This window comes from Crinia signifera, chromosome 2 (assembly GCF_055691185.1).
Source record: "Crinia signifera chromosome 2, ASM5569118v1, whole genome shotgun sequence".
Taxonomy (NCBI): domain Eukaryota; kingdom Metazoa; phylum Chordata; class Amphibia; order Anura; family Myobatrachidae; genus Crinia; species Crinia signifera.
In genome coordinates, this window is record NC_139218.1 from 389,198,902 (window position 1) to 389,221,366 (window position 22,465).

The window sequence follows — 22,465 nt, forward strand, 5'->3', positions numbered from 1 at the left end:
TGGGCTAGGTGACATGAGGGAGATTGCTAGGCTAATGAGGGAGAGAGGGAGATTGCTGCTATGTCAGGGAGTCTCCTGCAGAATGCAGGAGGGGAGGTAACTATGATGTAACAGTGTAATGTGGGTTAGGTGACATGAGGGAGATTGCTGGACTAATGAGGGAGAGAGGGAGATTGCGCTTATGTCAGGGAGTCTCCTGCAGAATGCAGGAGGGGAGGTAACTATGGTGTAACAGTGTAATGTGGGCTAGGTGACATGAGGGAGATTGCTAGGCTAATGAGGGAGAGAGGGAGATTGCTGCTATTTCAGGGAGTCTCCTGCAGAATGCAGGAGGAGAGGTAACTATGATGTAACAGTGTAATGTGGGCTAGGTGACATGAGGGAGATTGCTAGACTAATGAGGGAGATTGCTGCTATGTCAGGGAGTCTCCTGCAGAATGCAGGAGGGGAGGTAACTATGATGTAACCGTGTAATGTGGGTTAGGTGACATGAGGGAGATTGCTGGACTAATGAGGGAGAGAGGGAGATTGCGCTTATGTCAGGGAGTCTCCTGCAGAATGCAGGAGGGGAGGTAACTATGGTGTAACAGTGTAATGTGGGCTAGGTGACATGACGGAGATTGCTAGACTAATGAGGGAGAGAGGGAGATTGCGCTTATGTCAGGGAGTCTCCTGCAGAATGCAGGAGGGGAGGTAACTATGGTGTAACAGTGTAATGTGGGCTAGGTGACATGAGGGAGATTGCTAGGCTAATGAGGGAGAGAGGGAGATTGCTGCTATTTCAGGGAGTCTCCTGCAGAATGCAGGAGGAGAGGTAACTATGATGTAACAGTGTAATGTGGGCTAGGTGACATGAGGGAGATTGCTAGACTAATGAGGGAGATTGCTGCTATGTCAGGGAGTCTCCTGCAGAATGCAGGAGGGGAGGTAACTATGGTGTAACAGTGTAATGTGGGCTAGGTGACATGACGGAGATTGCTAGACTAATGAGGGAGAAAGGGAGATTGCTGCTATGTCAGGGAGTCTCCTGCAGAATGCAGGAGGGGAGGTAACTATGATGTAACAGTGTGATGTGGGCTAGGTGACATGACGGAGATTGCTAGACTAATGAGGGAGAGAGGGAGATTGCTGCTATGTCAGGGAGTCTCCTGCAGAATGCAGGAGGGGAGGTCACTATGATGTAACAGTGTAATGTGGGCTAGGTGACATGAGGGAGATTGCTAGACTAATGAGGGAGATTGCTGCTATGTCAGGGAGTCTCCTGCAGAATGCAGGAGGGGAGGTAACTATGCTCTGTATCAGACACGGGTGTGTTATCATTGCTGCAGTCGCACAAAAAGCACCTGTTGCCGCGACCAGGCAATTTTTTGTAGTCATTTTACCACATTATACATCTGCTGCAATGTGACTAGGACGCACCAGGAGACTGAGCCGGTTAATATAATATGTGAGACTTGTGTATCTGTGTGCGACAGAGTCTCTGCGTCTACGTACCAAGTGCTGGAATATAGCAGCGGTCGCGCATTATTTTGCACACACAACAGATTTCCTGTCATTGAGGGACATATATTTCTGCGCACAGCATACTTCCTTTCACATCGGCCCGCTTCCGTTCCCAGGGGAACGCCAAGCCTTTTCATGGGGAAACCCATAAATGCTGAGCATTCCCCTGCTCCGGCCCAGTGCCCGCCCCCGGCCCTCCCTCCCTGCAGCGAGTGTGTAACTCGCCAAAGCCGTTCGTAGCCGGCGGTTTGCACATGCTCAGAAATGCGCGAACCCTGACCATCGGGGGCTGGGGATGAATACTGTATCGGAATCTATACCGTATCCCCCCTCAGCCTAACCCTAACCGTCACCTTTCTCCCGCAGCCTAACCCTAACCGTCACCTTTCTCCCACACAGTCTAACCCCAACCAAACTGCCCCCCCCCTTCAGCCTAATCCCATTCCAATTTAGGGCCTAAACCTCCCCTTCCCCTGCTGCCTAACCCTAACCAGGGCTCACTTAAGTTTGCGATGCTGCCAGTTGGGATCCAGCGCTGGCAGTGTAAGCAGTGTTGGAGTTCCAAAACCGGTCTTCTGACTAGTGTCCCTGTTCCGGCATTGGTGTTCCGGCTACCGGCACCTGGAACTCCAGTACCCTGACTGGAGCCCCATAGCAGGTATTGTGACTAGGGATGCCAATCCCAGGGCATTTTTTCAATCCCGGAATTCGGGATTGAAAAATGCCCAATCCCGGGATTCCCGGGATCCCGGGATTGGCTTCCCTAATATAAAAAACATGCCTCGGCCGCCCCGCATATGTACTTACTGCGTGGTGCGGCCGGGAGCCGGGTGGGTGGGTGGGCGAGCAGAGGAGATGGAGCCGGGTGGGAGGACGAGCTGTGTTGATGATGGGGAGCGGGCTGGTCTGCTGCTGGGCGGGTGGGCGCCGGCGGTCTGGTCTGTGGCTGGGCGGGTGTTCGTGCCCGGGGTCAGTCACAGCTCAGACAACATGGAGAAATCCTATGCGGCCTGCGCAGCGTGACCTCTGACGTCGGCACGCTGCGCAGAGCCGCGCTGTCCGGGACGGGAGAAGCCGGGCAGCTGCTGAGCACCCGCTCAGACGCTGCCCGGCATTAGACTGCGCATGCGCAATCTAATCCCGAAATCCCGATATTGGAAACTCCAATCCCGGGATTGAAATCCCGGCGTTTTGGGGGCCAAATCCCGGGATCCCGCCGATCCCGGGATTGGCCACCCTAATTGTGATCACCAGAACATACAGTAATATGAAGCAGAATGTCCTTCCCAACTGAGCTTACAATCTAAAGTGTGTGGAGTGCTACATAATGGGGGTTATTCTGGTTCACTCTCAAAGGCACAATCACTCTCTATTGGACAAAACCATGCTGCGCTGCAGGTAGGGTAGATGTAACATGTGCAGAGAGAGTTACATTTGGGTGGAGTTTGTACTTCAAACTGATATCTATATTGCAGTGTAAAAATAAAGCAGCCAGTATTAACTCTGCACAAAACCAATAAAACACCCAAATCTAACTCTCTCTGCACATGTTACATCAGCCCCACCTGCCGCGCTGCTTGGTTTTGTCCATTTGAGAAGGACCTTGCCTTTGCGAGTGAACCAGAAAAAGGGCCAATGTGTATTAAGGGCATTAAAAGGTCATAGCTGCCTCTGAGCCCCTTCACGTCAGAGACGCAGCATCCTGAACGCTGGTGCCGGTGACCAATCGATCGGAGCGGATCCGGTTGCTGCGGTGGCGGTTTCATCGATTTGTCTTTGTTCCTCCTCAGGTCCTGGGACAAGGTTGGGCGAAGGGCGCGGGATCGGCTTCTGTTACACGTATCCCCTTGCCCTGACACAGCGCCTGTCACCGTACATTGTTACCATAATGCAATTCTCTGTGTTTATGGGATGAGATCGAGTTATCTCCAGCGACGCAGCGGAATACGACACTTCAGCCGCCGCTACATTTAATTCTAGATTTCATTTTGCAGAAGGGAATTGAAAGCTATAAATGTGTGATCCGATAAATGCTTCGTGTATAATTCATGGGAACTGTCAGCTCCGTCTTGTTTTTATCCTCAAACAAAATGGATAGTTTACTATAAAAATATATTTGTTTATGGGGTTAAAGAACGCTCCCTGGAGGATTCATCGCAGGTGATAACAGAGAACAATAGCTTGTATTTTGGGTTCTGGCTTAGTCTTGTTTTACGAATTTCTACCTTCCTAAATGTCCAATCAGCGCTATCCTGAAACCTGGCACCGGTGACATATTGATCGGAGCACGTGAGGTGCCAGATTTAGCTGCTGATGTGGCGGACTTATTGATTTGTCATTGTTTCCTCTCCGCTATTGGGACAAGGACTTAAGAAGGGCAGGGATTGGCTCCTTATATGCTTAGCGGCGTGCCTTTAGGAACGGCCTGTCACTGTGTAATGTATTTCTCAAAAATTAGGTTTGTAAATGGAATGAAGCATGTCCATTTTTGTGTTAGACTGGGGGTGCTTCTCTATCTGATTCGCCAGCATGAATGGGCAGGCTAGAAGGCATGGACAGAGCCAGTGATGTCACAGCTGCTTAACTGACTGCAACATTGACCAGTAAACCTATCGACAAGGACACTGAGCTTAAGATATAGGAGGTGATATTGTACATTATAGGAGAGCTACAGAGGAATGTCAGGGTAACACTGAAAATGTAACTTCTTCAGCTGTCTCTTATGTGTACGTAAGGGACACATGGACTGTGATTAAATGTGACCTGCAGCGTCCCTGCTGGGGGTCTTCAGTTGAAAATAAATATCTGATTTTGTTTTGGTGCAATGCTTCCATATTTCCTACTAGCTGACCCGCCCGGCGTTGCCCGGGAAACCCTTGGGGTTTCTTTATTTCCAAAATTGCTGAAAAATGTCATCTTACAGTATGCTGTGCAAAAGACCTAAGATTGTAATTTGTTATAAATTCCACCATAATGTTAGAATGTGTTTGCATTGATACTCAATGACGGCAATGAAATCAGGTGTGGTGTTGTTGTTTGAAACACAACGCTCCTGAGTTGATAACTTGTATGTGTTGATGAATTCCACATCCACTCCTGAGATTTAGCACCTACTGTATGACATATCCTCCAACATCTGAGGGTCAGAAATCGGTACAAAATCAGAAAGGGACGTGGCCACACCTCCATTTCTATACTTTCAATGGTACAGTTTCTAGGGTGTGTAATTACAGGCGCTGAGTGCGTGGGGACCGGGGTGGGCATTATTTACCCCACCATAATTAATTAAAGATTCACTGCTCCCTGCCACTGCCACTCCCCTCACCAAACCTGCCTGCAGCAGTCTCTGAGGTCTGGGGATCTGTAAAGCACATGCACCGGGCATCTCCACCAAAAAGTGGGGCAGCCCCTGAGTGTGGGAGCAGGTCCACGGGCCTGGCCACATGATGTCATGACGCGACGCACACTATACGCACCACTGTAATGCCCCACTGGGAATGGGTGCAATGGGCCAAATTCTTCCCTACACCCGCCGAGCCAATCCACTGATCCAGCCATCACAATCATCAATGGGTGCATTGATAAGGTTTGAGTCTAAGAAGTTGAAGAATAAGACTGAGAAAAAGAATTGCCATGTTACAAAGTGTACAATTTACTCAATAAATCGTGAAAAAAAAATGTAAGTGTACATAGAAGTACAATCAAGAAATGAAAGTAGGATTAAAAAATAAGTTCTGATTCAAACTGATAATTGTTTGGATGGGGTGGGTCTGTGAAACAAATCTATAGGTGGGGGTATGGATATTGTGGGTATAATTTGTGTTTGTTACACCTACAGGGGACCCTCAATTGATGGGATTTTCACTACAGTGTCACAGTCACAGTGTCACCATAGGGAGATTCCCAATTGGGTTCCAGGTGGTCTTTTAGGGACCCTTTACAATCCTGTAGGTCTCTTCTCCTTGAGCTTATGGTCTCCCTTAATGATAGTCAATCACTGAGGGAGACCATAGGCTCCAGGAGAAGAGACTTCAGGTGGTCCCTAAAAGACCACCTGAACCCCAATTGGAAATCCCCCTACGGTGACACTGTAGTGAAAATTTCTCATCAACTGGGGAGCCCCTGTAGGTGTACCAAACACCAATTATGCCCACAATATCCATACCCCCTCCACCTCTAGATTTGTTTCGCAACCCACCGCCATCCAAACAATTATCAGTTTGAATCAGAATTTATTTTTTAATCCTACTTTCATTTCTTGATTGTACTGTACTTCTATGTACGCATATTTTTTCACAATTTATTGAGTAAATTGTACACTGTAATGTGACAAATCTTCATTTCAGTCTTATTCTAAACTTCTTACACTCATTACATTCAAACAAATGCATGCAGCACTCATGCCCATCGACCAAACATTATCTATGAACCAAAAGAGTCTGAGAAACCCTTAAGGCAGAGCAGTGCCTGATATCCAACTGACTAACAGGGTGAGTGCAGTGTACCCACTTTGTATTGATCAATGGGTGCATTGGCCAGGACAAAGATTTCTCAGTGCAACCGACCGGGGAGCGCAGTGACAGGCTGGAGGACTGGAGAGACGGATATGGGGAACAAAGTAAAAACGGTACATTAGGTACAGTTTTTATTTGCCGGTACAGACTTTTAAATAAACGGCAAATTTTGTTTTATGTGTTCTGTGTGTTTGTGTGTGTTGTAATGTTTTTGTGTGTGTGTTGTAGTGTATGTGGTTGTGTGCGTTGTATTGTATGTATCTGTCCAATGCGTAAGTGTGTGAGGTGTGCTATGTATATACAGTATGTGTGTGTTGTGTCTTTGTGTATCTGTGCAATGTTTAAGTGTGTGTTTTGTGTGTGTTGTACCATTTTTTGGGTGTGTGTGGTGAATATGGGTGTGTGTTGTGCTGTTAGAGGTATGTTATCTGTGTGTGGTGTGCTGTGTGTATCTGTGCAATGTTTAAGTGTGTGTGTTCTGTGTATTGTACTGTTTTTGGGTGTGTGTTGTAGTGAATGTGGGTGTGTGTTGTACTGTGAGTGGTGTGTTATGTGTGTGTGTGTGTGTGTGTGTTGTGTTGTGTGTATCTGCCGAATGTGTAAGTTTGTGAGGTGCGCTACGTATATATGTGTGTGTGGTGTGCTGTGCGTATCCTGGCAATGTTTAAGTGTGTGTGTTCTGTGTGTGTTGTACCGTTTTTTGGGTGTGTGTGGTAAATGTGGGTGTGTGTTGTGCTGTTAGAGGTATGTTATGTGTGTATGGTGTGCTGTGTGTATCTGTGCAATGTTTAAGTGTGTGTGTTCTGTGTTTTGTACTGTTTTTGGGTGTGTGGTGTAGTGAATGTGGGTGTGTGTTGTACTGTGAGTGGTGTGTTATGTGTGTGTGTTGTGTGTATCTGCCCAATGTGTAAGCTTGTGAGGTGCGCTACGTATATATGTGTGTGTGGTGTGCTGTGCGTATCCTGGCAATGTTTAAGTGTGTGTGTTCTGTGTGTTTGTTGTACTGATTTTGGGTGTGTGTTGTAGTGTGTATGGATTTGTATTGTACTGCATGTGGTGTGTTGTGTGTGTGTGTATCTGTCCAATGTGTAAGTGTGTGAGGTGCTCTACGTATAAATGTGTGTGTTGTGTGCTATGTGTGCGTATGTGGTGTACTGTGTGTGTGTGTGCGCGTGTACAATGTGTACGTGTGTGTGTTATGTATGGTCTATGTATATCCTCAATTATTTCCTAATTGTTTAAAGCCTTCACCATAATGTTAGAATGTGTCTGTCATACTCAATGACAGCAATGAAATCAGGTGTGGAGTTGTTCCTTCATCCACGGCTTCCCAGATCGTCGATCTTTTCCCCAGATCATCAATGAAGGAAAATTAAAACTTGGTGTTTTTTAAAATTCTAAGTGAAATTTTCCAAAAACGGCTTCGAGGTGCACACTACCGGGTCCAGAGGTATCTTGTTGTCAAATTTGGTGTCTCTGAGTGCCACGGTGTGTCCGCAATGCGACGGACACGCACACACACACACACACACGCACACAGACTCTTCAACTTATTATATAGATAGGTGTCACTATCTCTTCTATAATGGTCGGTGCTGCTATTACTCTTCTTGCGCAACAGTGACACCTACTGGCTGCAAGAATTGACCACGCTTCAAAAAGTTGGCATAACTAAATAGTATATAAATAATCAAATGAAACTGCACAATTTTTTTAACGGTGATTAATTCAGTTTTCTTTATTTTTTAGGGTTTGATAAAGCCCAGGCTGAGACCATTGTGTCTGCACTGGCCTCACTGACCAACTCCAGCCTGGACACGGTATATAAGGATATGGTGACACGAGCTCAGCAGGTGAGTGTAATGTGTAACCTAAATTGGCAAAGTTATATCGGGTATGCTCCCAACAGGCCAGGCTTTCAGGATTGCTTTCTGTGGAAACCGGTGGGATAATTACTGAGCCAGCAAAGTAGATTAGCTCAACTGTGTATGATTAGGAAATCCACAAAACATGGCCTGTTGGTAGAATTTTAGGGACTGGCGATCAGGGGTATTCAACACAAGGCCGCCAGCTGCTGTACAACAACGCATCCCAGCATGCCCCAGCACATGTGTTTGCTAATAAGGCAAGCTGAAATTGTAGCAGGGCATGCTGGGATGTATAGTTCCACAGCAGCTGGAGGCCGAATGCTGAATAATTCTGGATTACTGGTTTTTACACATCTATATCGGTCTCTTGCTTTTTTGGATTACTGGTTTTTACACATCTATATCGGTCTCTTGCTAGAAGGGAGAGCTGTGTACGGATCTCCGTGACATCACTGCGCACGATCCCCGTGACGTCACTGAGTACTGTGGTGTGTCCTCTGCCCAATACATATAGTTCTATTACACAGATTTAGTATTTATTTATTATCAGTTTCTTATATAGCGCACACATATTCCGCAGTGCTTTACAGAGTATAGTTGAACAGTCACATCAGTCCCTGCCCCAGTGGAGCTTACAATTTATATTCCCTACCACATGTACACGCACACAGACATTCTAGGGTTAATTTTGTCGGGAACCAATTAACCTACCAGTATATTTTTGGATTGTGGAAGGAAACCGGAGTACCCGGAGGAAACCAATGCAAGTATGAGGAGAATATACAAACTCCACACAGTTAGTGCCATGGTGGGAATCGAACCCATGACCTCAGTGCTGTGAGGCAGTAATGCTAACCATTACACCATCCGTACTGCCCCTTGTCTGACATCTCTGAGCACCGATCCCCGTGATGCCACTGAGCACCGATCCCCGTGACATCACTGAGCACCGATCCCCGTGACATCACTGAGCACCGATCCCCGTGACATCACTGAGCACCGATCCCCGTGACATCACTGAGCACCGATCCCCGTGACATCACTGAGTACTGTGGCATGTCCTCTGCCCAATACATACAGTTCTATCACACAGATGTCTGACATCACTGAGCACCGATCCCCGTGACATCACTGAGCACCGATCCCCGTGACATCACTGAGCACCGATCCCCGTGACATCACTGAGCACCAATCCCCGTGACATCACTGAGTACTGTGGTGTGTCCTCTGCCCAATACATACAGTTCTATCACACAGATGTCTGACATCACTGAGCACCGATCCCTGTGACATCACTGAGCACCGATCCCCAGTGACATCACTGAGCACCGATCCCTGTGACATCACTGAGTACTGTGGTATGTCCTCTGCCCAATACATACAGTTCTATCACACAGATGTCTGACATCACTGAGCACCGATCCCCGTGACGTCTCTGAGCACCGATCCCTGTGACGTCACTGCGCACCGTTCCCCGTGACATCACTGAGTACAGTGGCATGTCCTCTGCCCAATACATACAGTTCTATCACACAGATGTCTGACATCACTGAGCACCGATCCCGTGACATCACTGAGCACCGATCCCGTGACATCACTGAGCACCGATCCCCGTGACATCACTGAGCACCGATCCCCGTGACCTCACTGAGCTCCGATCCCCGTGACATCACTGAGCTCCGATCCCCGTGACGTCACTGAGCTCCGATCCCCGTGACGTCACTGAGCACCGATCCTCGTGACGTCACTGCGCACCAATCCCCGTGACGTCACTGCGCACCGATCCCCGTGACATCACTGAGCACCGATCCCCGTGACATCACTGAGTACGGTGTTGTGTCCTCTGCCCAATACATACACTTCTATTACACAGATGTCTGACATCACTGCGCACCGATCCCCGTGACATCACTGCGCACCGATCCCCGTGACATCACTGAGCACCGATCCCTGTGACATCACTGAGTACGGTGTTGTGTCCTCTGCTTAATACATACACTTCTATTACACAGATGTCTGACATCACTGAGCAACGATCCCTGTGACATCACTGAGCACCGATCCCTGTGACATCACTGAGTACGGTGTTGTGTCCTCTGCCCAATACATACACTTCTATTACACAGATGTCTGACATCACTGAGCACCGATCCCCGTGACGTCACTGCGCACCGATCCCCGTGACATCACTGAGCACCGATCCCCGTGACGTCACTGCGCACCGATCCCCGTGACGTCACTGCGCACCGATCCCCGTGACGTCACTGCGCACCGATCCCCGTGACGTCACTGCGCACCGATCCCCGTGACGTCACTGCGCACCGATCCCCGTGACGTCACTGAGCACCGATCCCTGTGACATCACTGAGTACGGTGTTGTGTCCTCTGCCCAATACATACAGCTCTATCACACAAATGTCTGACATCACTGCGCACCGATCCCCGTGACATCACTGAGCACCGATCCCCGTGACATCACTGAGCACCGATCCCCGTGACATCACTGAGCACCGATCCCCGTGACATCACTGAGCACCAATCCCCGTGACATCACTGAGTACGGTGGTGTGTCCTCTGCCCAATACATACACTTCTATCACACAGCTGTCTGATTCCTTCAGTAGAGAATGTGTTAAGCAATGGTATTTTGTCAGAGGGACATATTACACAGGCCCTGGCAATTTACTACTCTGTTTCCGATCAATAGCGTTGTCCTCTGCACTATACTACCAGGAGTCACTGATAGCCTGGCTCGCCTGGTTTCCACGCTCTAGGTATTGATCTGCAACCTCAGCTCATCACCAGAGAGCAATTAGCGGAGCCGCAGTTATGGCTGCTGTATGAATCAGAGGCTGGGAGGTTGCATCAGCCGGCTCCTCTACAGAGCTGTGTTATTATTAACTGGTTCTAGATGATGCGCCTATTACTGCCGGCTCCACAGTGACAGAGGGAAATCTTACAGCGGTAAAGGGATCATTTAAACCACAGGTTCTCAAAGTCGGTCCTCAGGACCCCACACAGCGCATGTTTTGCAGGTCTCCTGACGGAATCACAAGTGTAACAATTAGCTCCACCTGTGGATCTTTTAAAGGGATGCAGTTGGAATCCCGGCGGTCGGAATCCCGTTGGTCAAAATCCCGACGCCGGAATCCCGACCACCGAAATCCCGGCACTTTGTCTCTCTATGGGTGTCCACGACACCCATAGATAGAGAATAAATTAGTGTGTCGAGCGTAGTGGGGCACCAGGCCCGCTACGTGGCGAGCGTAGCGAGATCCACGTCCCCCCCCTTGTCGAGATTTTGACCGCCGGGATTCCGACCGCCGGGATTTCGTAACAATCCCCTTTCAAAATGTGTCAGTCCGTAATGAGTGCACCTGTCGGGTGACCTGGAAAACGTGAAATATATGGGGTACTGAGGATCAAGTTTGAGAACCCCTGATTTAAACCATTTATAAGATGGGTGGATTTTTAAAAAAATGATAATTCTGCTCCACATATAAGAGTGTTAGCCTTTATGTCCAGTGAACTTTTTATCATTTTTATTCCTGTCCGTTGGGCCGCATGAGTCCTTAGTAAAATACCTAGACCTGACACTTTCCCATCTATGTTTTATGCCTCACACTATCCCGAGCCTGTGATTCACGCAGACTCCTGCAGGGCGGCGCTGTGAGAGCCGACAGAGCTTATTGGCCGCTGCTTATTGATAAGTCAGCAGTTTTCAAGAATCTGTTTTATAAAATTTAAATGCACCTACAGTATAACCAGAGAATGTTTTATGAGAACACCTGCAGGGTCAATCCCCCGAGCCGCTGGCCCTTATGTTCCAATGAGCGGATCCGTCGGGGGATCGGGGATATTAAACATGTTTAGAAGTTCTGATTCCGTGATGCCCACTGGGATCTGAGAATCTGGATACATGTTTAATATCCCCCATCCCCCGACACAAATGTCAGGGGATTGCCCCAGTTCAACGCTATGTATGGGCATTTTTACATGTGACCTGTTTGTGTCCCCGCTGTTACCCCAAGAGCAGTCAAAAGGTTGACACATGGAAAAAATGCTGACTTGCATCATATCGACATAAAAAAGGTTGAAATGAGTTTTTCACGATTTTTTCCAAAAAAAGGACTGACATGGAGGGGGGATATAATAGTGCTTGAAGGATGGCGAGCAGATGTGGTGCACTTATAAGGTGTCCATGTCGACATATATGTCAACATAGACACCAAAAATCGTAAAAAAACAAAAACAAACCTCTTTTAATGTCAACCGTTTGCTTGTGTCGACCTTGACCATGTTGACATTTTTTCACGTGTCAAACTTTTGCCGGTCGACCAATTGACGGTCGACCTTAATTGTGTCAACTGAATGACCTATACCTGTGGGGCCCAGATCTGCAATCATTTATAATATTTAAGATTCTAGTGGCTTCCAAATAAAGTGTAGGTATCGCCTGTCTCTGGGTGTGATAATGGGGCAGATGTATGATGCAGTGATAAGGGAGAAGTGAGCCAGAGGAGGAGTGGCCCATGGCAACCAATCAGCTGCTCTGTATAATTTTATGTTATGTAAATTATAGATGTTACGTCAGTGCTGATTGGTTGCCACGGGCCACTCCTCCTCTGGCTCACATCTCCTCCCTTATCACTGCTTCATACTGTACATCTGCCCCCGTGTGAGAGCGTTGAACTGTGGCAGGTGTCTGGTTGTACTGCCCTGGTAATAACCCGCTGTTAAGGCCACACATTGCATTGTAGCAGGACGCAGTCGGACAGGACCTGTTGTGTCCGATCCGTGCCGCAGTGATAGAGGTAGCGGGGTTTGTGGTACAACCACCCTGTGTAAACGCACCATCTGTCCTTTCCAGGAGATCACCCTGCAGCAGATCATGGCCCATCTGGACTCCATTCGGAAGGACATGGTGATTCTGGAGAAAAGCGAATTTGCCACCCTGAGGGCAGAAAACGAGGTATTCTGAAACGTGTGCCTGCTATAAATGCATTATTATTATTATTATAATTTTATTTATAAGGCGCCACAAGTGTTTCGCAGCGCCGTACAAAGGCTGTATACAGATGTATATTGGGTGCGCCGGTGCCGGTGGGCTGAGGATATTGGCGATCAGTAACAGGAGATCATCTCTAATCAGAGACTTTGTATATATTCTAAATAGCATTTTTGGTCTAACAAATAATTAGCAAATATAGAACATTGCTACACGTGATCGGGCAACTGTAATGCCAGGCGGCCCTGCTCTGTGTGTGTGTGTATAGATGTGTGTGTGTGTGTGTATAAATGTGTGTGTGTGTGTATAGATGTAGGTGTGTGTGTGTGTGTGTGTGTGTGTATAGATGTGTGTGTGTGTGTGTGTGTGTGTGTAGATGTAGGTGTGTGTGTATAGATGTGTGTGTGTGTATAGATGTGTGTGTGTGTGTGTGTATAGATGTAGGTGTGTGTGTGTGTATAGGTGTGTGTGTATAGATGTAGGTGTGTGTGTGTATAGATGTGTGTGTGTGTGTGTGTGTGTGTGTGTATAGATGTAGGTGTGTGTGTGTATAGATGTGTGTGTGTATAGATGTAGATGTGTGTGTGCATAGATGTAGATGTGTGTGTATAGATGTAGGTGTGTGTGTGTGTGTGTATAGATGTAGGTGTGTGTGTGTGTGTGTGTGTGTGTGTATAGATGTAGGTGTGTGTGTGTGTGTGTATAGATGTAGATGTGTGTGTGTGTATAGATGTAGATGTGTGTGTGTGTATAGATGTAGGTGTGTGTGTGTGTGTATATAGATGTGTGTGTGTGCATAGATGTAGATGTGTGTGTGTGTGTATAGATGTAGGTGTGTGTGTGTGTGTATAGATGTAGGTGTGTGTGTGTGTGTGTGTGTGTGTATAGATGTAGATGTGTGTGTGCATAGATGTAGATGTGTGTGTGTATAGATGTAGGTGTGTGTGTGTGTGTGTGTATAGATGTAGGTGTGTGTGTATAGATGTAGGTGTGTGTGTATAGATGTAGGTGTGTGTGTGTATAGATGTTTGTGTGTATAGATGTAGATGTGTGTGTGCATAGATGTAGATGTGTGTGTGTGTATAGATGTAGGTGTGTGTGTGTGTGTGTGTGTGTGTATATAGATGTGTGTGTGTGCATAGATGTAGATGTGTGTGTGTGTGTGTGTGTGTGTGTATAGATGTAGGTGTGTGTGTATAGATGTAGGTGTGTGTGTGTGTGTGTGTGTGTATAGATGTAGGTGTGTGTGTGTTATCGCAGGACCCCTTAATCCGGCCCTGTCTCCGCGCACCCCATAACAGGGCACTTATGGTCTTACGCCACCTAAAGATGAACCAGTTGAGCTTAATTAAAAGTACATTAAATATTAAGAGACGCTTGTCGGTTGCTATGGGTTACAGTAACGTTCTCCTGTGTCCAGTTATTAGGTTGAACCATATTGCGTCGACCACTGAAGGTGGACATGGCTTAGACTGTACATATGAAATAGGTCGACCGGGTTGAAAGGTTGACACAAGCATTAGGTTGAACATGGCTAAGACGACAAAAGGTCGACATGAGTTTCCAAGCTTTTTTTTTTTGTTGAGGCGACAGGCGGTATTTCTGGCCCTACTATCCACTAGGGTGAGCCGTGCAAGGGTACACGGTACACTTTGACGGTGTCTATGTCGACATTCGGTGGGAGTGAAAAACTCAACCCTGTCCACCTTAGCCGTGTCGACTATTTCATTTTGAAACAAGTTCAGACCCCAAGAAGAAGAATGTCCTCGCTCGCAGTAATGTTTCAAGCCGTGGAAACGCCTTGTTACACAGTGTAGTCCTGGATCCCGTCTGTGTGTGTGTGTGTGTGTGTGTGTGTGTATGTATGTATGTATGTGTATATATATATATATATATATATATATATATATATATATATATATATATATATATATGTATCCCCAATATTCCAACTCGCGCTGTGCACTATTTCATAAATTTGAATTCTATATTTGGCAGCCTCACCACTAAGTTCCCTGAGGGGTAGGGAACATACAAACCACAATATCTTTACCCAATAGTGGTATGGCGCCCAATGTTATGATATAACATAAAATGTCCAAATACAATGTATACTAGGTGATTCATCGCGCCCTACGGGCGCTCTTCACACCGTCGTAAGGGGCTGCGCCCCCTTAATTTGTGAACATTTGTATATGAGAAAGATGGTTAGAATTGTATTAAAGATGCCTGTATTGCAACTTGAGTTATAGGTGAAATGTGTTAAATAGAGAGCATATGATGTGGAAGGGGGGTGTATTGTTTTGTTTAATTAAAAAGCGGTTACAGAGTAAGATGTACATTGATAGTGTGGATGGTACAGTGACATTTGTGGGTGTGGGGGGGGCTGTGTGTGCATGTTGTTTAGGTGTGTGTGTAATATTATAGTAGGGTGTTTCTGAGTCAGCGGCTCCGTACTGGCGGAGGTCACGACACAGGAAAACAGGAGGCTGGGTAGTGATAGGGGTGTGTGGGCATAAGGGGGACTAAAGAGGAGGGTGGGAGATACTGTGCAGCTTCTGCCAGTGGGTGAGGGTCCAGCGTGGCAGCACAGGAGTACAGGATGGTGGCCCTTAGTCAGTGTCTCCTCCTACTGGGTGGGAGTTCGGGTGCATGAGAGCAGGAGGCTGGGCTATGAGGCATGATAGTGGCATGTGGGCAAAACAGCGTCAGCGACTTCAAAGTGGTGGAAGTTACGGTTCAGGAGAGCAGGAAGCTGGGTAGTGATAGGGGTGTGTGAGTATACGGGGGACTAAAGAGGGGCTTAGGGGTGCCGTGAATTGCGGGAGGGGCGCGGGGGGTGCCGTGAATCAAGGGAGGGAGGGGGCGCAGGTGTCGGCGAATCGTGGGAGAGGGCGGGGGTCCGCAAAGCGTGGGAGGGGGCGTGAATTGCGCGAGGGGGGGTTGCGGATCGCGGGAGGGGGTGCGCGGGGGGTCTGAATTGCGGGAGGGGGGGGCACGGGGCGTGATGAATCACCTAGTTGGTTATATATTCTTGTAGAAGGATGGTAGGATGTTGCTGTCATACAGAATGCATTTACATAAACAGTAATAGTAGCAGTAAAAGATCTGACTTAAAACAGCTACAGTAAAACAGAACAGGTGTTATATATTATACAAAGAATTGGTTGATGATGTGTAGGTTGACGTGCACATAGTTGTCACTGGAAAAAAATTGCCACAAGAAAAAATCAACACAGAAAGGTCAACACATGTAAATGTTGACATAAGTGTGGCACTTCATTGGTGTCCATGTCGACACATGAGAATGAATATGAAAACATTAAAAAAATAAAAATAAATCTTCAAAAACTCATGTCAACCTTTTTCATTGTCGACCATAGCCGTGTCAGTGTTTTGCATGTGCCATTTAATCCTGGGGTTGCCGTGAATCGCAAGCGGGGGGGGGGAGGAGGTGAGGGGTGTCCGCGAATCACGGAAGGAGGGGTCGTGGGTGGATGCCGTGAATTGCGGGAGGGGGTGTCGCGGGGGGATGTGGGTGCCGCGAATCGTGGGAGGGGGGGACGCGGGGGGTTGCAGTGAATCGTGGGAGGGTGAGTCACGGGGGCGGGGGGTTGCCGCAATGACAGGAGGGGAGGTCAGGGAGGGAATCGCGGTGCGGGGGGTACCGCGAACTGCGGGAGGGGGGGCCCGGGCTGTTGGCGCCAATCGTGGGAGGGGGGTCGTGGGGTGGGGCCGCAAATCGTGGGAGTCGCCGCGAATTGCGGGGGGTGTGCTGCGAATCGCGGGAGGGGGGTCGCCGGGGGGTGCCGCGAATCGCCACAGGAAAAAATCAACACAGAAAGGTCAACACATGTAAATGTTGACATAAGTGTGGCACTTCATTGGTGTCCATGTCGACACATGAGAATGAATATGAAAACATTGAAAAAGTGAAAAATAAAGCTTCAAAAACTCATGTCAACCTTTTTCATTGTCGACCATAGCCATGTCAGTCTTTTACACGTGCCATTTCATCGTGGGGTTGCCGTGAATGGGGGGGGGGGAGGTGCATACATGACCCTCTCCAGGAGGGACACATTGCTCTGTTTCTGGACTTTCTTCTTAATTTATGGATTACCATCACCTGTGCTTAAACACCTATCTTATCAATTACCCTGTTTAAAACAGGTGATGACAATCATAAATTAAGATGGAAGTCCACAAACAGAGCATTCTGTCCCTCCTGGAGAGGGTCATGTTGGGAGGTATGGAGGTGTGGGGCGCTCACCTGGTGTGTAGCTGTGTCTTTGCTGTGTAACATGAAGAGGCAGAGGGTGTCTGGCACTGTCTGTGGGCTCACTGGGCTGGTTCTCTGTCATGTGAGTCAGTCATGTGAGTCAGAGGCTCCACCCAGCGTTACAGCTTCAGACACACTTTGAGTGACAGATGTAGCCAAATATATAAGAGATTATCCAAATCCAATGAAGTAAACGGGGAGAAATCTTCCGATATTTGTTTATTTGTTTGTCTTCACAGGATTATCAAGATTCAAATCGCATGTAGAGAAATACCAACGCGTTTCGTCTCATAGAGACTTCATCAGGGGAAAACAATAATCTTTTGATTATGATTACTGTTATGAATAAAGTTGAAAGCTTCCTTTTGTAGAACGTCTTCGATGACTTTATTTACATGGGACTTGATAAACCCTATTTGTCTAACACATCCATTTATTATCATGTGTTTGTAAAAAACTGGCAATGAGTTGCCGATAAAAATAAGTGGTTCTGGTATTTCTGTCCACCTCCTCTGTTATGGGGGTCACTACTGAACCTATATTACGGATGAGGTCCCTTATCCGATGATAAAAAGTATACTCTCCAATGGTACTTCTGGTTGCTTCAGAGATTCTGCTGGCCTTCTCTGAAGCAACCAGAAGTACCATTGGAGAGTATACTTTTTATCATCGGATAAGGGACCTCATCCGTAATATAGGTTCAGTAGTGACCCCCATAACAGAGGAGGTGGACAGAAATACCAGAACCACTTATTTTTATCGGCAACTCATTGCCAGTTTTTTACAAACACATGATAATAAATGGATGTGTTAGACAAATAGGGTTTATCAAGTCCCATGTAAATAAAGTCATCGAAGACGTTCTACAAAAGGAAGCTTTCAACTTTATTCATAACAGTAATCATAAACAAAAGATTGTGTTCCCCTGATGAAGTCTCTATGAGACGAAACGCGTTGGGATTTCTCTACATGCGATTTGAATCTTGATAATCCTGTGAAGACAAACAAATAAACAAATATCGGAAGATTTCTCCCCGTTTACTTCATTGGATTTGGATAATATACATTGTATTTGGACATTTTATCTTATATCATAACATTGGGCTCCATACCACTATTGAGTAAAGATATATATGTGTGTGTGTGTGTGTGTGTTATATACAGTATACACGCATCAGACTTACCCTGCATTATCCAGGCTCGCAGATCATTAGACGCCATTGTTCCCTCATTATTGCACAGACGTTCAGAGGAGATGTCTGGAGAGCAGGGGGCAGAGGGGCACCGGCCCCGTTTTAATAAGCAGCAAAATAGTTAATTATGGAAATCTAATAAGCTACTGTTCCCCATGTAAGGTTACCATTTGGTCGCCTTAGGGGAAGTCTCTAAAGTTATACATCTAAGAAACGTTACCACAAAGCCGCATACTTACTATGGGGGTTATTCTCGTTCATTCTTTCTGACAAATTCCTTCTTAGCTGGACAAAACCATGTGCATTGCAGGGGGCAGATGTAACATGTGTTTGAAGTGAAACCCCACCCAAATCTAATTCTCTCTGCACAAGTAACATCTGCCCCACCTGCAGTGCACATGGTTTTGTCCATCTAAGAAGGAATTTGTCAGAAAGAGTGAACCAAAATAACCCCCTGTATCGGTACCCACAAGCTGCCTCCTGTACATGGTCTCTCAGCTTCTGAGCACATGAAATGCTTCTTTTATCTTCACTTCATCTGTTTTAAGTGTCTGGTTCCTTCATACAGGTTCCCACAGGGATATTTAGGACTCGGACAATTTGTCAATGAAGAAATGCAGACAGATGGGAAGAAACCGGCTGCAGTACAACAGCGGACGTGAACGATTTACGTAGCTCAGCTGCAGGTGGCGCTAGACAGTCAGCCAATCAGGAGCAGCTAGATAAAGCTGCTGACTGGCGTCATTATCGATGCCTATCATTATAGCAGCCTATGCGATTAACATGTCCCAGTGTCCAGTTCACAATTATATTACCACACCCTTATTGGCCATAGACTAGGACATGCTAGCCTCGCATTGGAATATCCGGCGGCCATTTTGCATAAGCGGTATCGCATGCAATCCCATTTTACTCCCCCTTCTCTTCCCAAAATCGCACTAGTGTATTCCCACCTTTAGGGATATATTTACTAAAAAGACGATTTGGATGAATTTCAGTTCGCGGCCACCTGGGAGACAAATAAAGTGCAGTTATTTTTATTGCTCGTTCTCAGCGGCTTTTCTCTTGTACGATTCCTCTGTACTCAGAGTTTTATTGTTATGTCACCTTCTGTAACGCAGCCATTTCGGCCCATAACTACCCTATAAAAGTGAGAAATAGGCCGTCTTTTACATAAACGCACAGGGCGATAACTATTACAGCAGCCTAATAAATAAGCGGTAACAATAAATGTGCAGAAATGGGTCTCAGGTCCCTTTGTTGAGTCCTGCGCAAAGTGCGACTCGGGGCGGAAGACGTCTAGTAATAATCTCCCTCATTGGCACCTCCGCTCCTCGTCGTAGGGAGACATCAGTGATTGGGATCTATCGACCGTTTTATTAAACAAATGTTTCTAAATGAAGTATCCAGCATATAGATAAATATATAGAAATATGGTCTTAAAAGGACAATTATTACCGGTACAATTTTTCTAGCATTCTCATATCTAAATAAATGTTTTTAAAAAATCAAATGCAATACAAAGGCTTTCAAAAGGCTTTCTGTGAACGTAGCGGTTACGCCCCGCAGTTCCAGGCCCACCGCAGTTACACGCCCACCACAGTACACGCCCCCACCACAGTTACATTTGAAGCATACCCTTGTTCTAGTTACTTTTTAAGTTCTGCCCCCCTCACAAACAGACGGTATAAAAAGGCAACACCCTCTCCTACCCTTTATCCTTCAAAACCCTGAGTCCGACCTGGGATTTAAAAAATGATTCCAATCTGGGTTGCATCAGGACAGACCCCTTTTACACTGCTCTGACAATCCCATCGGGGGTTATTCCAGGGTCGGCGCCATTTATGTTGCACATTGGTGCAGTCTCTCTCTTCTGCCGGTGCTTGGAGATTACACTGGGCCTAATTCAGACTGCAATTTTTGTTGTTAGACAAAACTTTACTGCACTGCAGGTGGGGCAGATGTAACATGTGCAGAGAGAATTAGATATGGGTGAAGTGTGTTCAAACTGAAATCTAAATTGCAGTGTAAGAATAAAGCAGCCAGTATTTACCCTGCACAGAAACAAAATAACCCCCCCAAATATTTGCACTCTCTGCACCTGTTACATCTGCCCCACCTGCAGCACAGCATGGTTTTGTCCATCTGCAAAAATTGCAGCCTCTCTAACAGTTCTGAGCCAGGACCATGATCTCCAAGCGCCGGAAAATCTTGACCTCCTTTGACCATTGGGAATGACCAGAGGTGCTGTCTTATTACCCAGATTAATTGTGGTGGGCAGATGTCTAAGTCTTGCTTTGCTGTCTTCTTAGAAAATGAAGATTGAATTAGAGCATGTTAAGCAGCAACTATTGGTAAGTGATCAACAGTCTCCGTTCTGCATAAAATGTCTTAAATTCTGGAAATCCAACTGATCCTTGTTTTCTTATCCAGCGTAACATTGTTAATAAAGTTAATTTTAGGAGCTGAAATATTTCCAAACATTACATCATTACATAGTATCAACTTTGTCTTCAGATGGGCATTGGGGAAGACGCGCGTTTTGCCCTCGCTTGATCTCTTGATAAACTGGCCCCGTCTACTTATGACATTACCAGATACACATGTAGAACAGTCAGTGAAGAGATAACGGACGTGTACAGCTTTGCAGTTGAAATATGAGGAAAATTCAGCAACGCGTTTCTTAAGTTTCTTTTAACGACTGATTCGTAAATAATATTTACTATGGGCTTTAAATAAATATTAGGACTAAACATAAAGAAATAAATATGTACCAAGTACAGTGAAAGTCGAATGGCAAAACGCGTGGTGAACAAGCCCTTCATAGTCCCAGAATTATCACAAAACATCTTGGTAACAAATATTCAGCAAAGAATTAACCCTGTTTATCGATAAAGTTTTTAATGTTTAAGCAAATTCAACGCATCGCTGTCACCCGGGGCCATACACACAGAGCGATCCGTGTAACATTTCTAGTCAGGTCGCTTAGAAATTTTGTTGAAATCGCCCAGTGTGTACTGTATGCCCCTTTGGAGATGACCTGTAAAGAACAAGACCCCTTTATAGAGTAAGGGTCAATGGTGTCTTAAGACCAACCACCGATTGGCGGGAGGACTGATCTTGGTGCAGTTTCCATAGAAACAAACCAAGCACTCAAGTTCATCCTCTATCCTGCGCCACCGGGTTACTCACTCCTGGAGGGGGTGGGCCCACTGGGGATATCCCATTCACCTGTGGGCCAGCCTGACCTTGCTTCATGACATTCTAGTCTTCAATAATATTGAGCATTGAGTCCCAGACAATGAGTAACCGGTGAGAATCGCACTCAGTATACAGAGTAAGAGGAACATTTCCCACAAAATCCAAAAATTTCTGGTACAATTTTTCAGGGACCTAAAACTGTCCCTGAATATTATGGAAAGTGGCAAAGTAATGAAGCATTTATGCCATCAAAGAGGCACTGCCTAAATGACTGAATTCTACACATTTTTGTTGTGGCTTAAGTAATTACCCATCATCCTTATTGAATGATATTAGCTATCTATAGAGGAGTGGTATATGTTTTATTAAAATCAGGGTTACACTACATAATACATTTTACCTTCATGGTCTATATCTGAAACAATTTGGGGTCCAGGTGGATTTTTACTATAATAAACCAGTCACATGCTCAGAGTGGAGGCAGCCATTTTGTGAGCTGAGCTAATGTTGGCAAAAGTGCAGCCTTTGTATTCACTAGAGGCCCGGCTCATGGTAACCTCCTTATACGCTAATGACAATAGTTCTTATTAAGTTGATAACCTGCATTCTTATGCTGGCCATACACTACACGGTCAGCGGAGACAATCAGGGTGCCATCTTAACTCCATGTTACAAAATGGCAGCCTTCATTGCATGTTGGGAACAAATCAAGACATCGCTGCCTGCCAATACTAACATCATTCAATATTATGGCGATAGATATTTGTATTGGTTGTTGCTATAATCCTGTGGTGTGCGATTTAATTGCAGTTTCTTCTGTTTTTGTTATAATTACCAATCATTTATTTATTTTTTGCAATACATTCTTTATAACTTGGCATTTTCACGTAATGTCCTTG

The 22,465-nt window shown here is 46.2% G+C and overlaps 1 protein-coding gene across 1 annotated transcript in view; it reads left to right on the plus strand.

The window, feature by feature from the left end:
- CCDC90B (coiled-coil domain containing 90B) overlaps nucleotides 1-22,465 on the plus strand; it is a 45,254-nt gene that overhangs the window by 15,373 nt on the left and 7,416 nt on the right. The window contains exons 3-5 of the mRNA XM_083170318.1: nucleotides 7,767-7,870; nucleotides 12,756-12,857; nucleotides 20,678-20,719. Coding sequence (XP_083026444.1) covers nucleotides 7,767-7,870; nucleotides 12,756-12,857; nucleotides 20,678-20,719 — 248 coding nt within the window. The remainder of the gene's footprint in view (nucleotides 1-7,766; nucleotides 7,871-12,755; nucleotides 12,858-20,677; nucleotides 20,720-22,465) is intronic.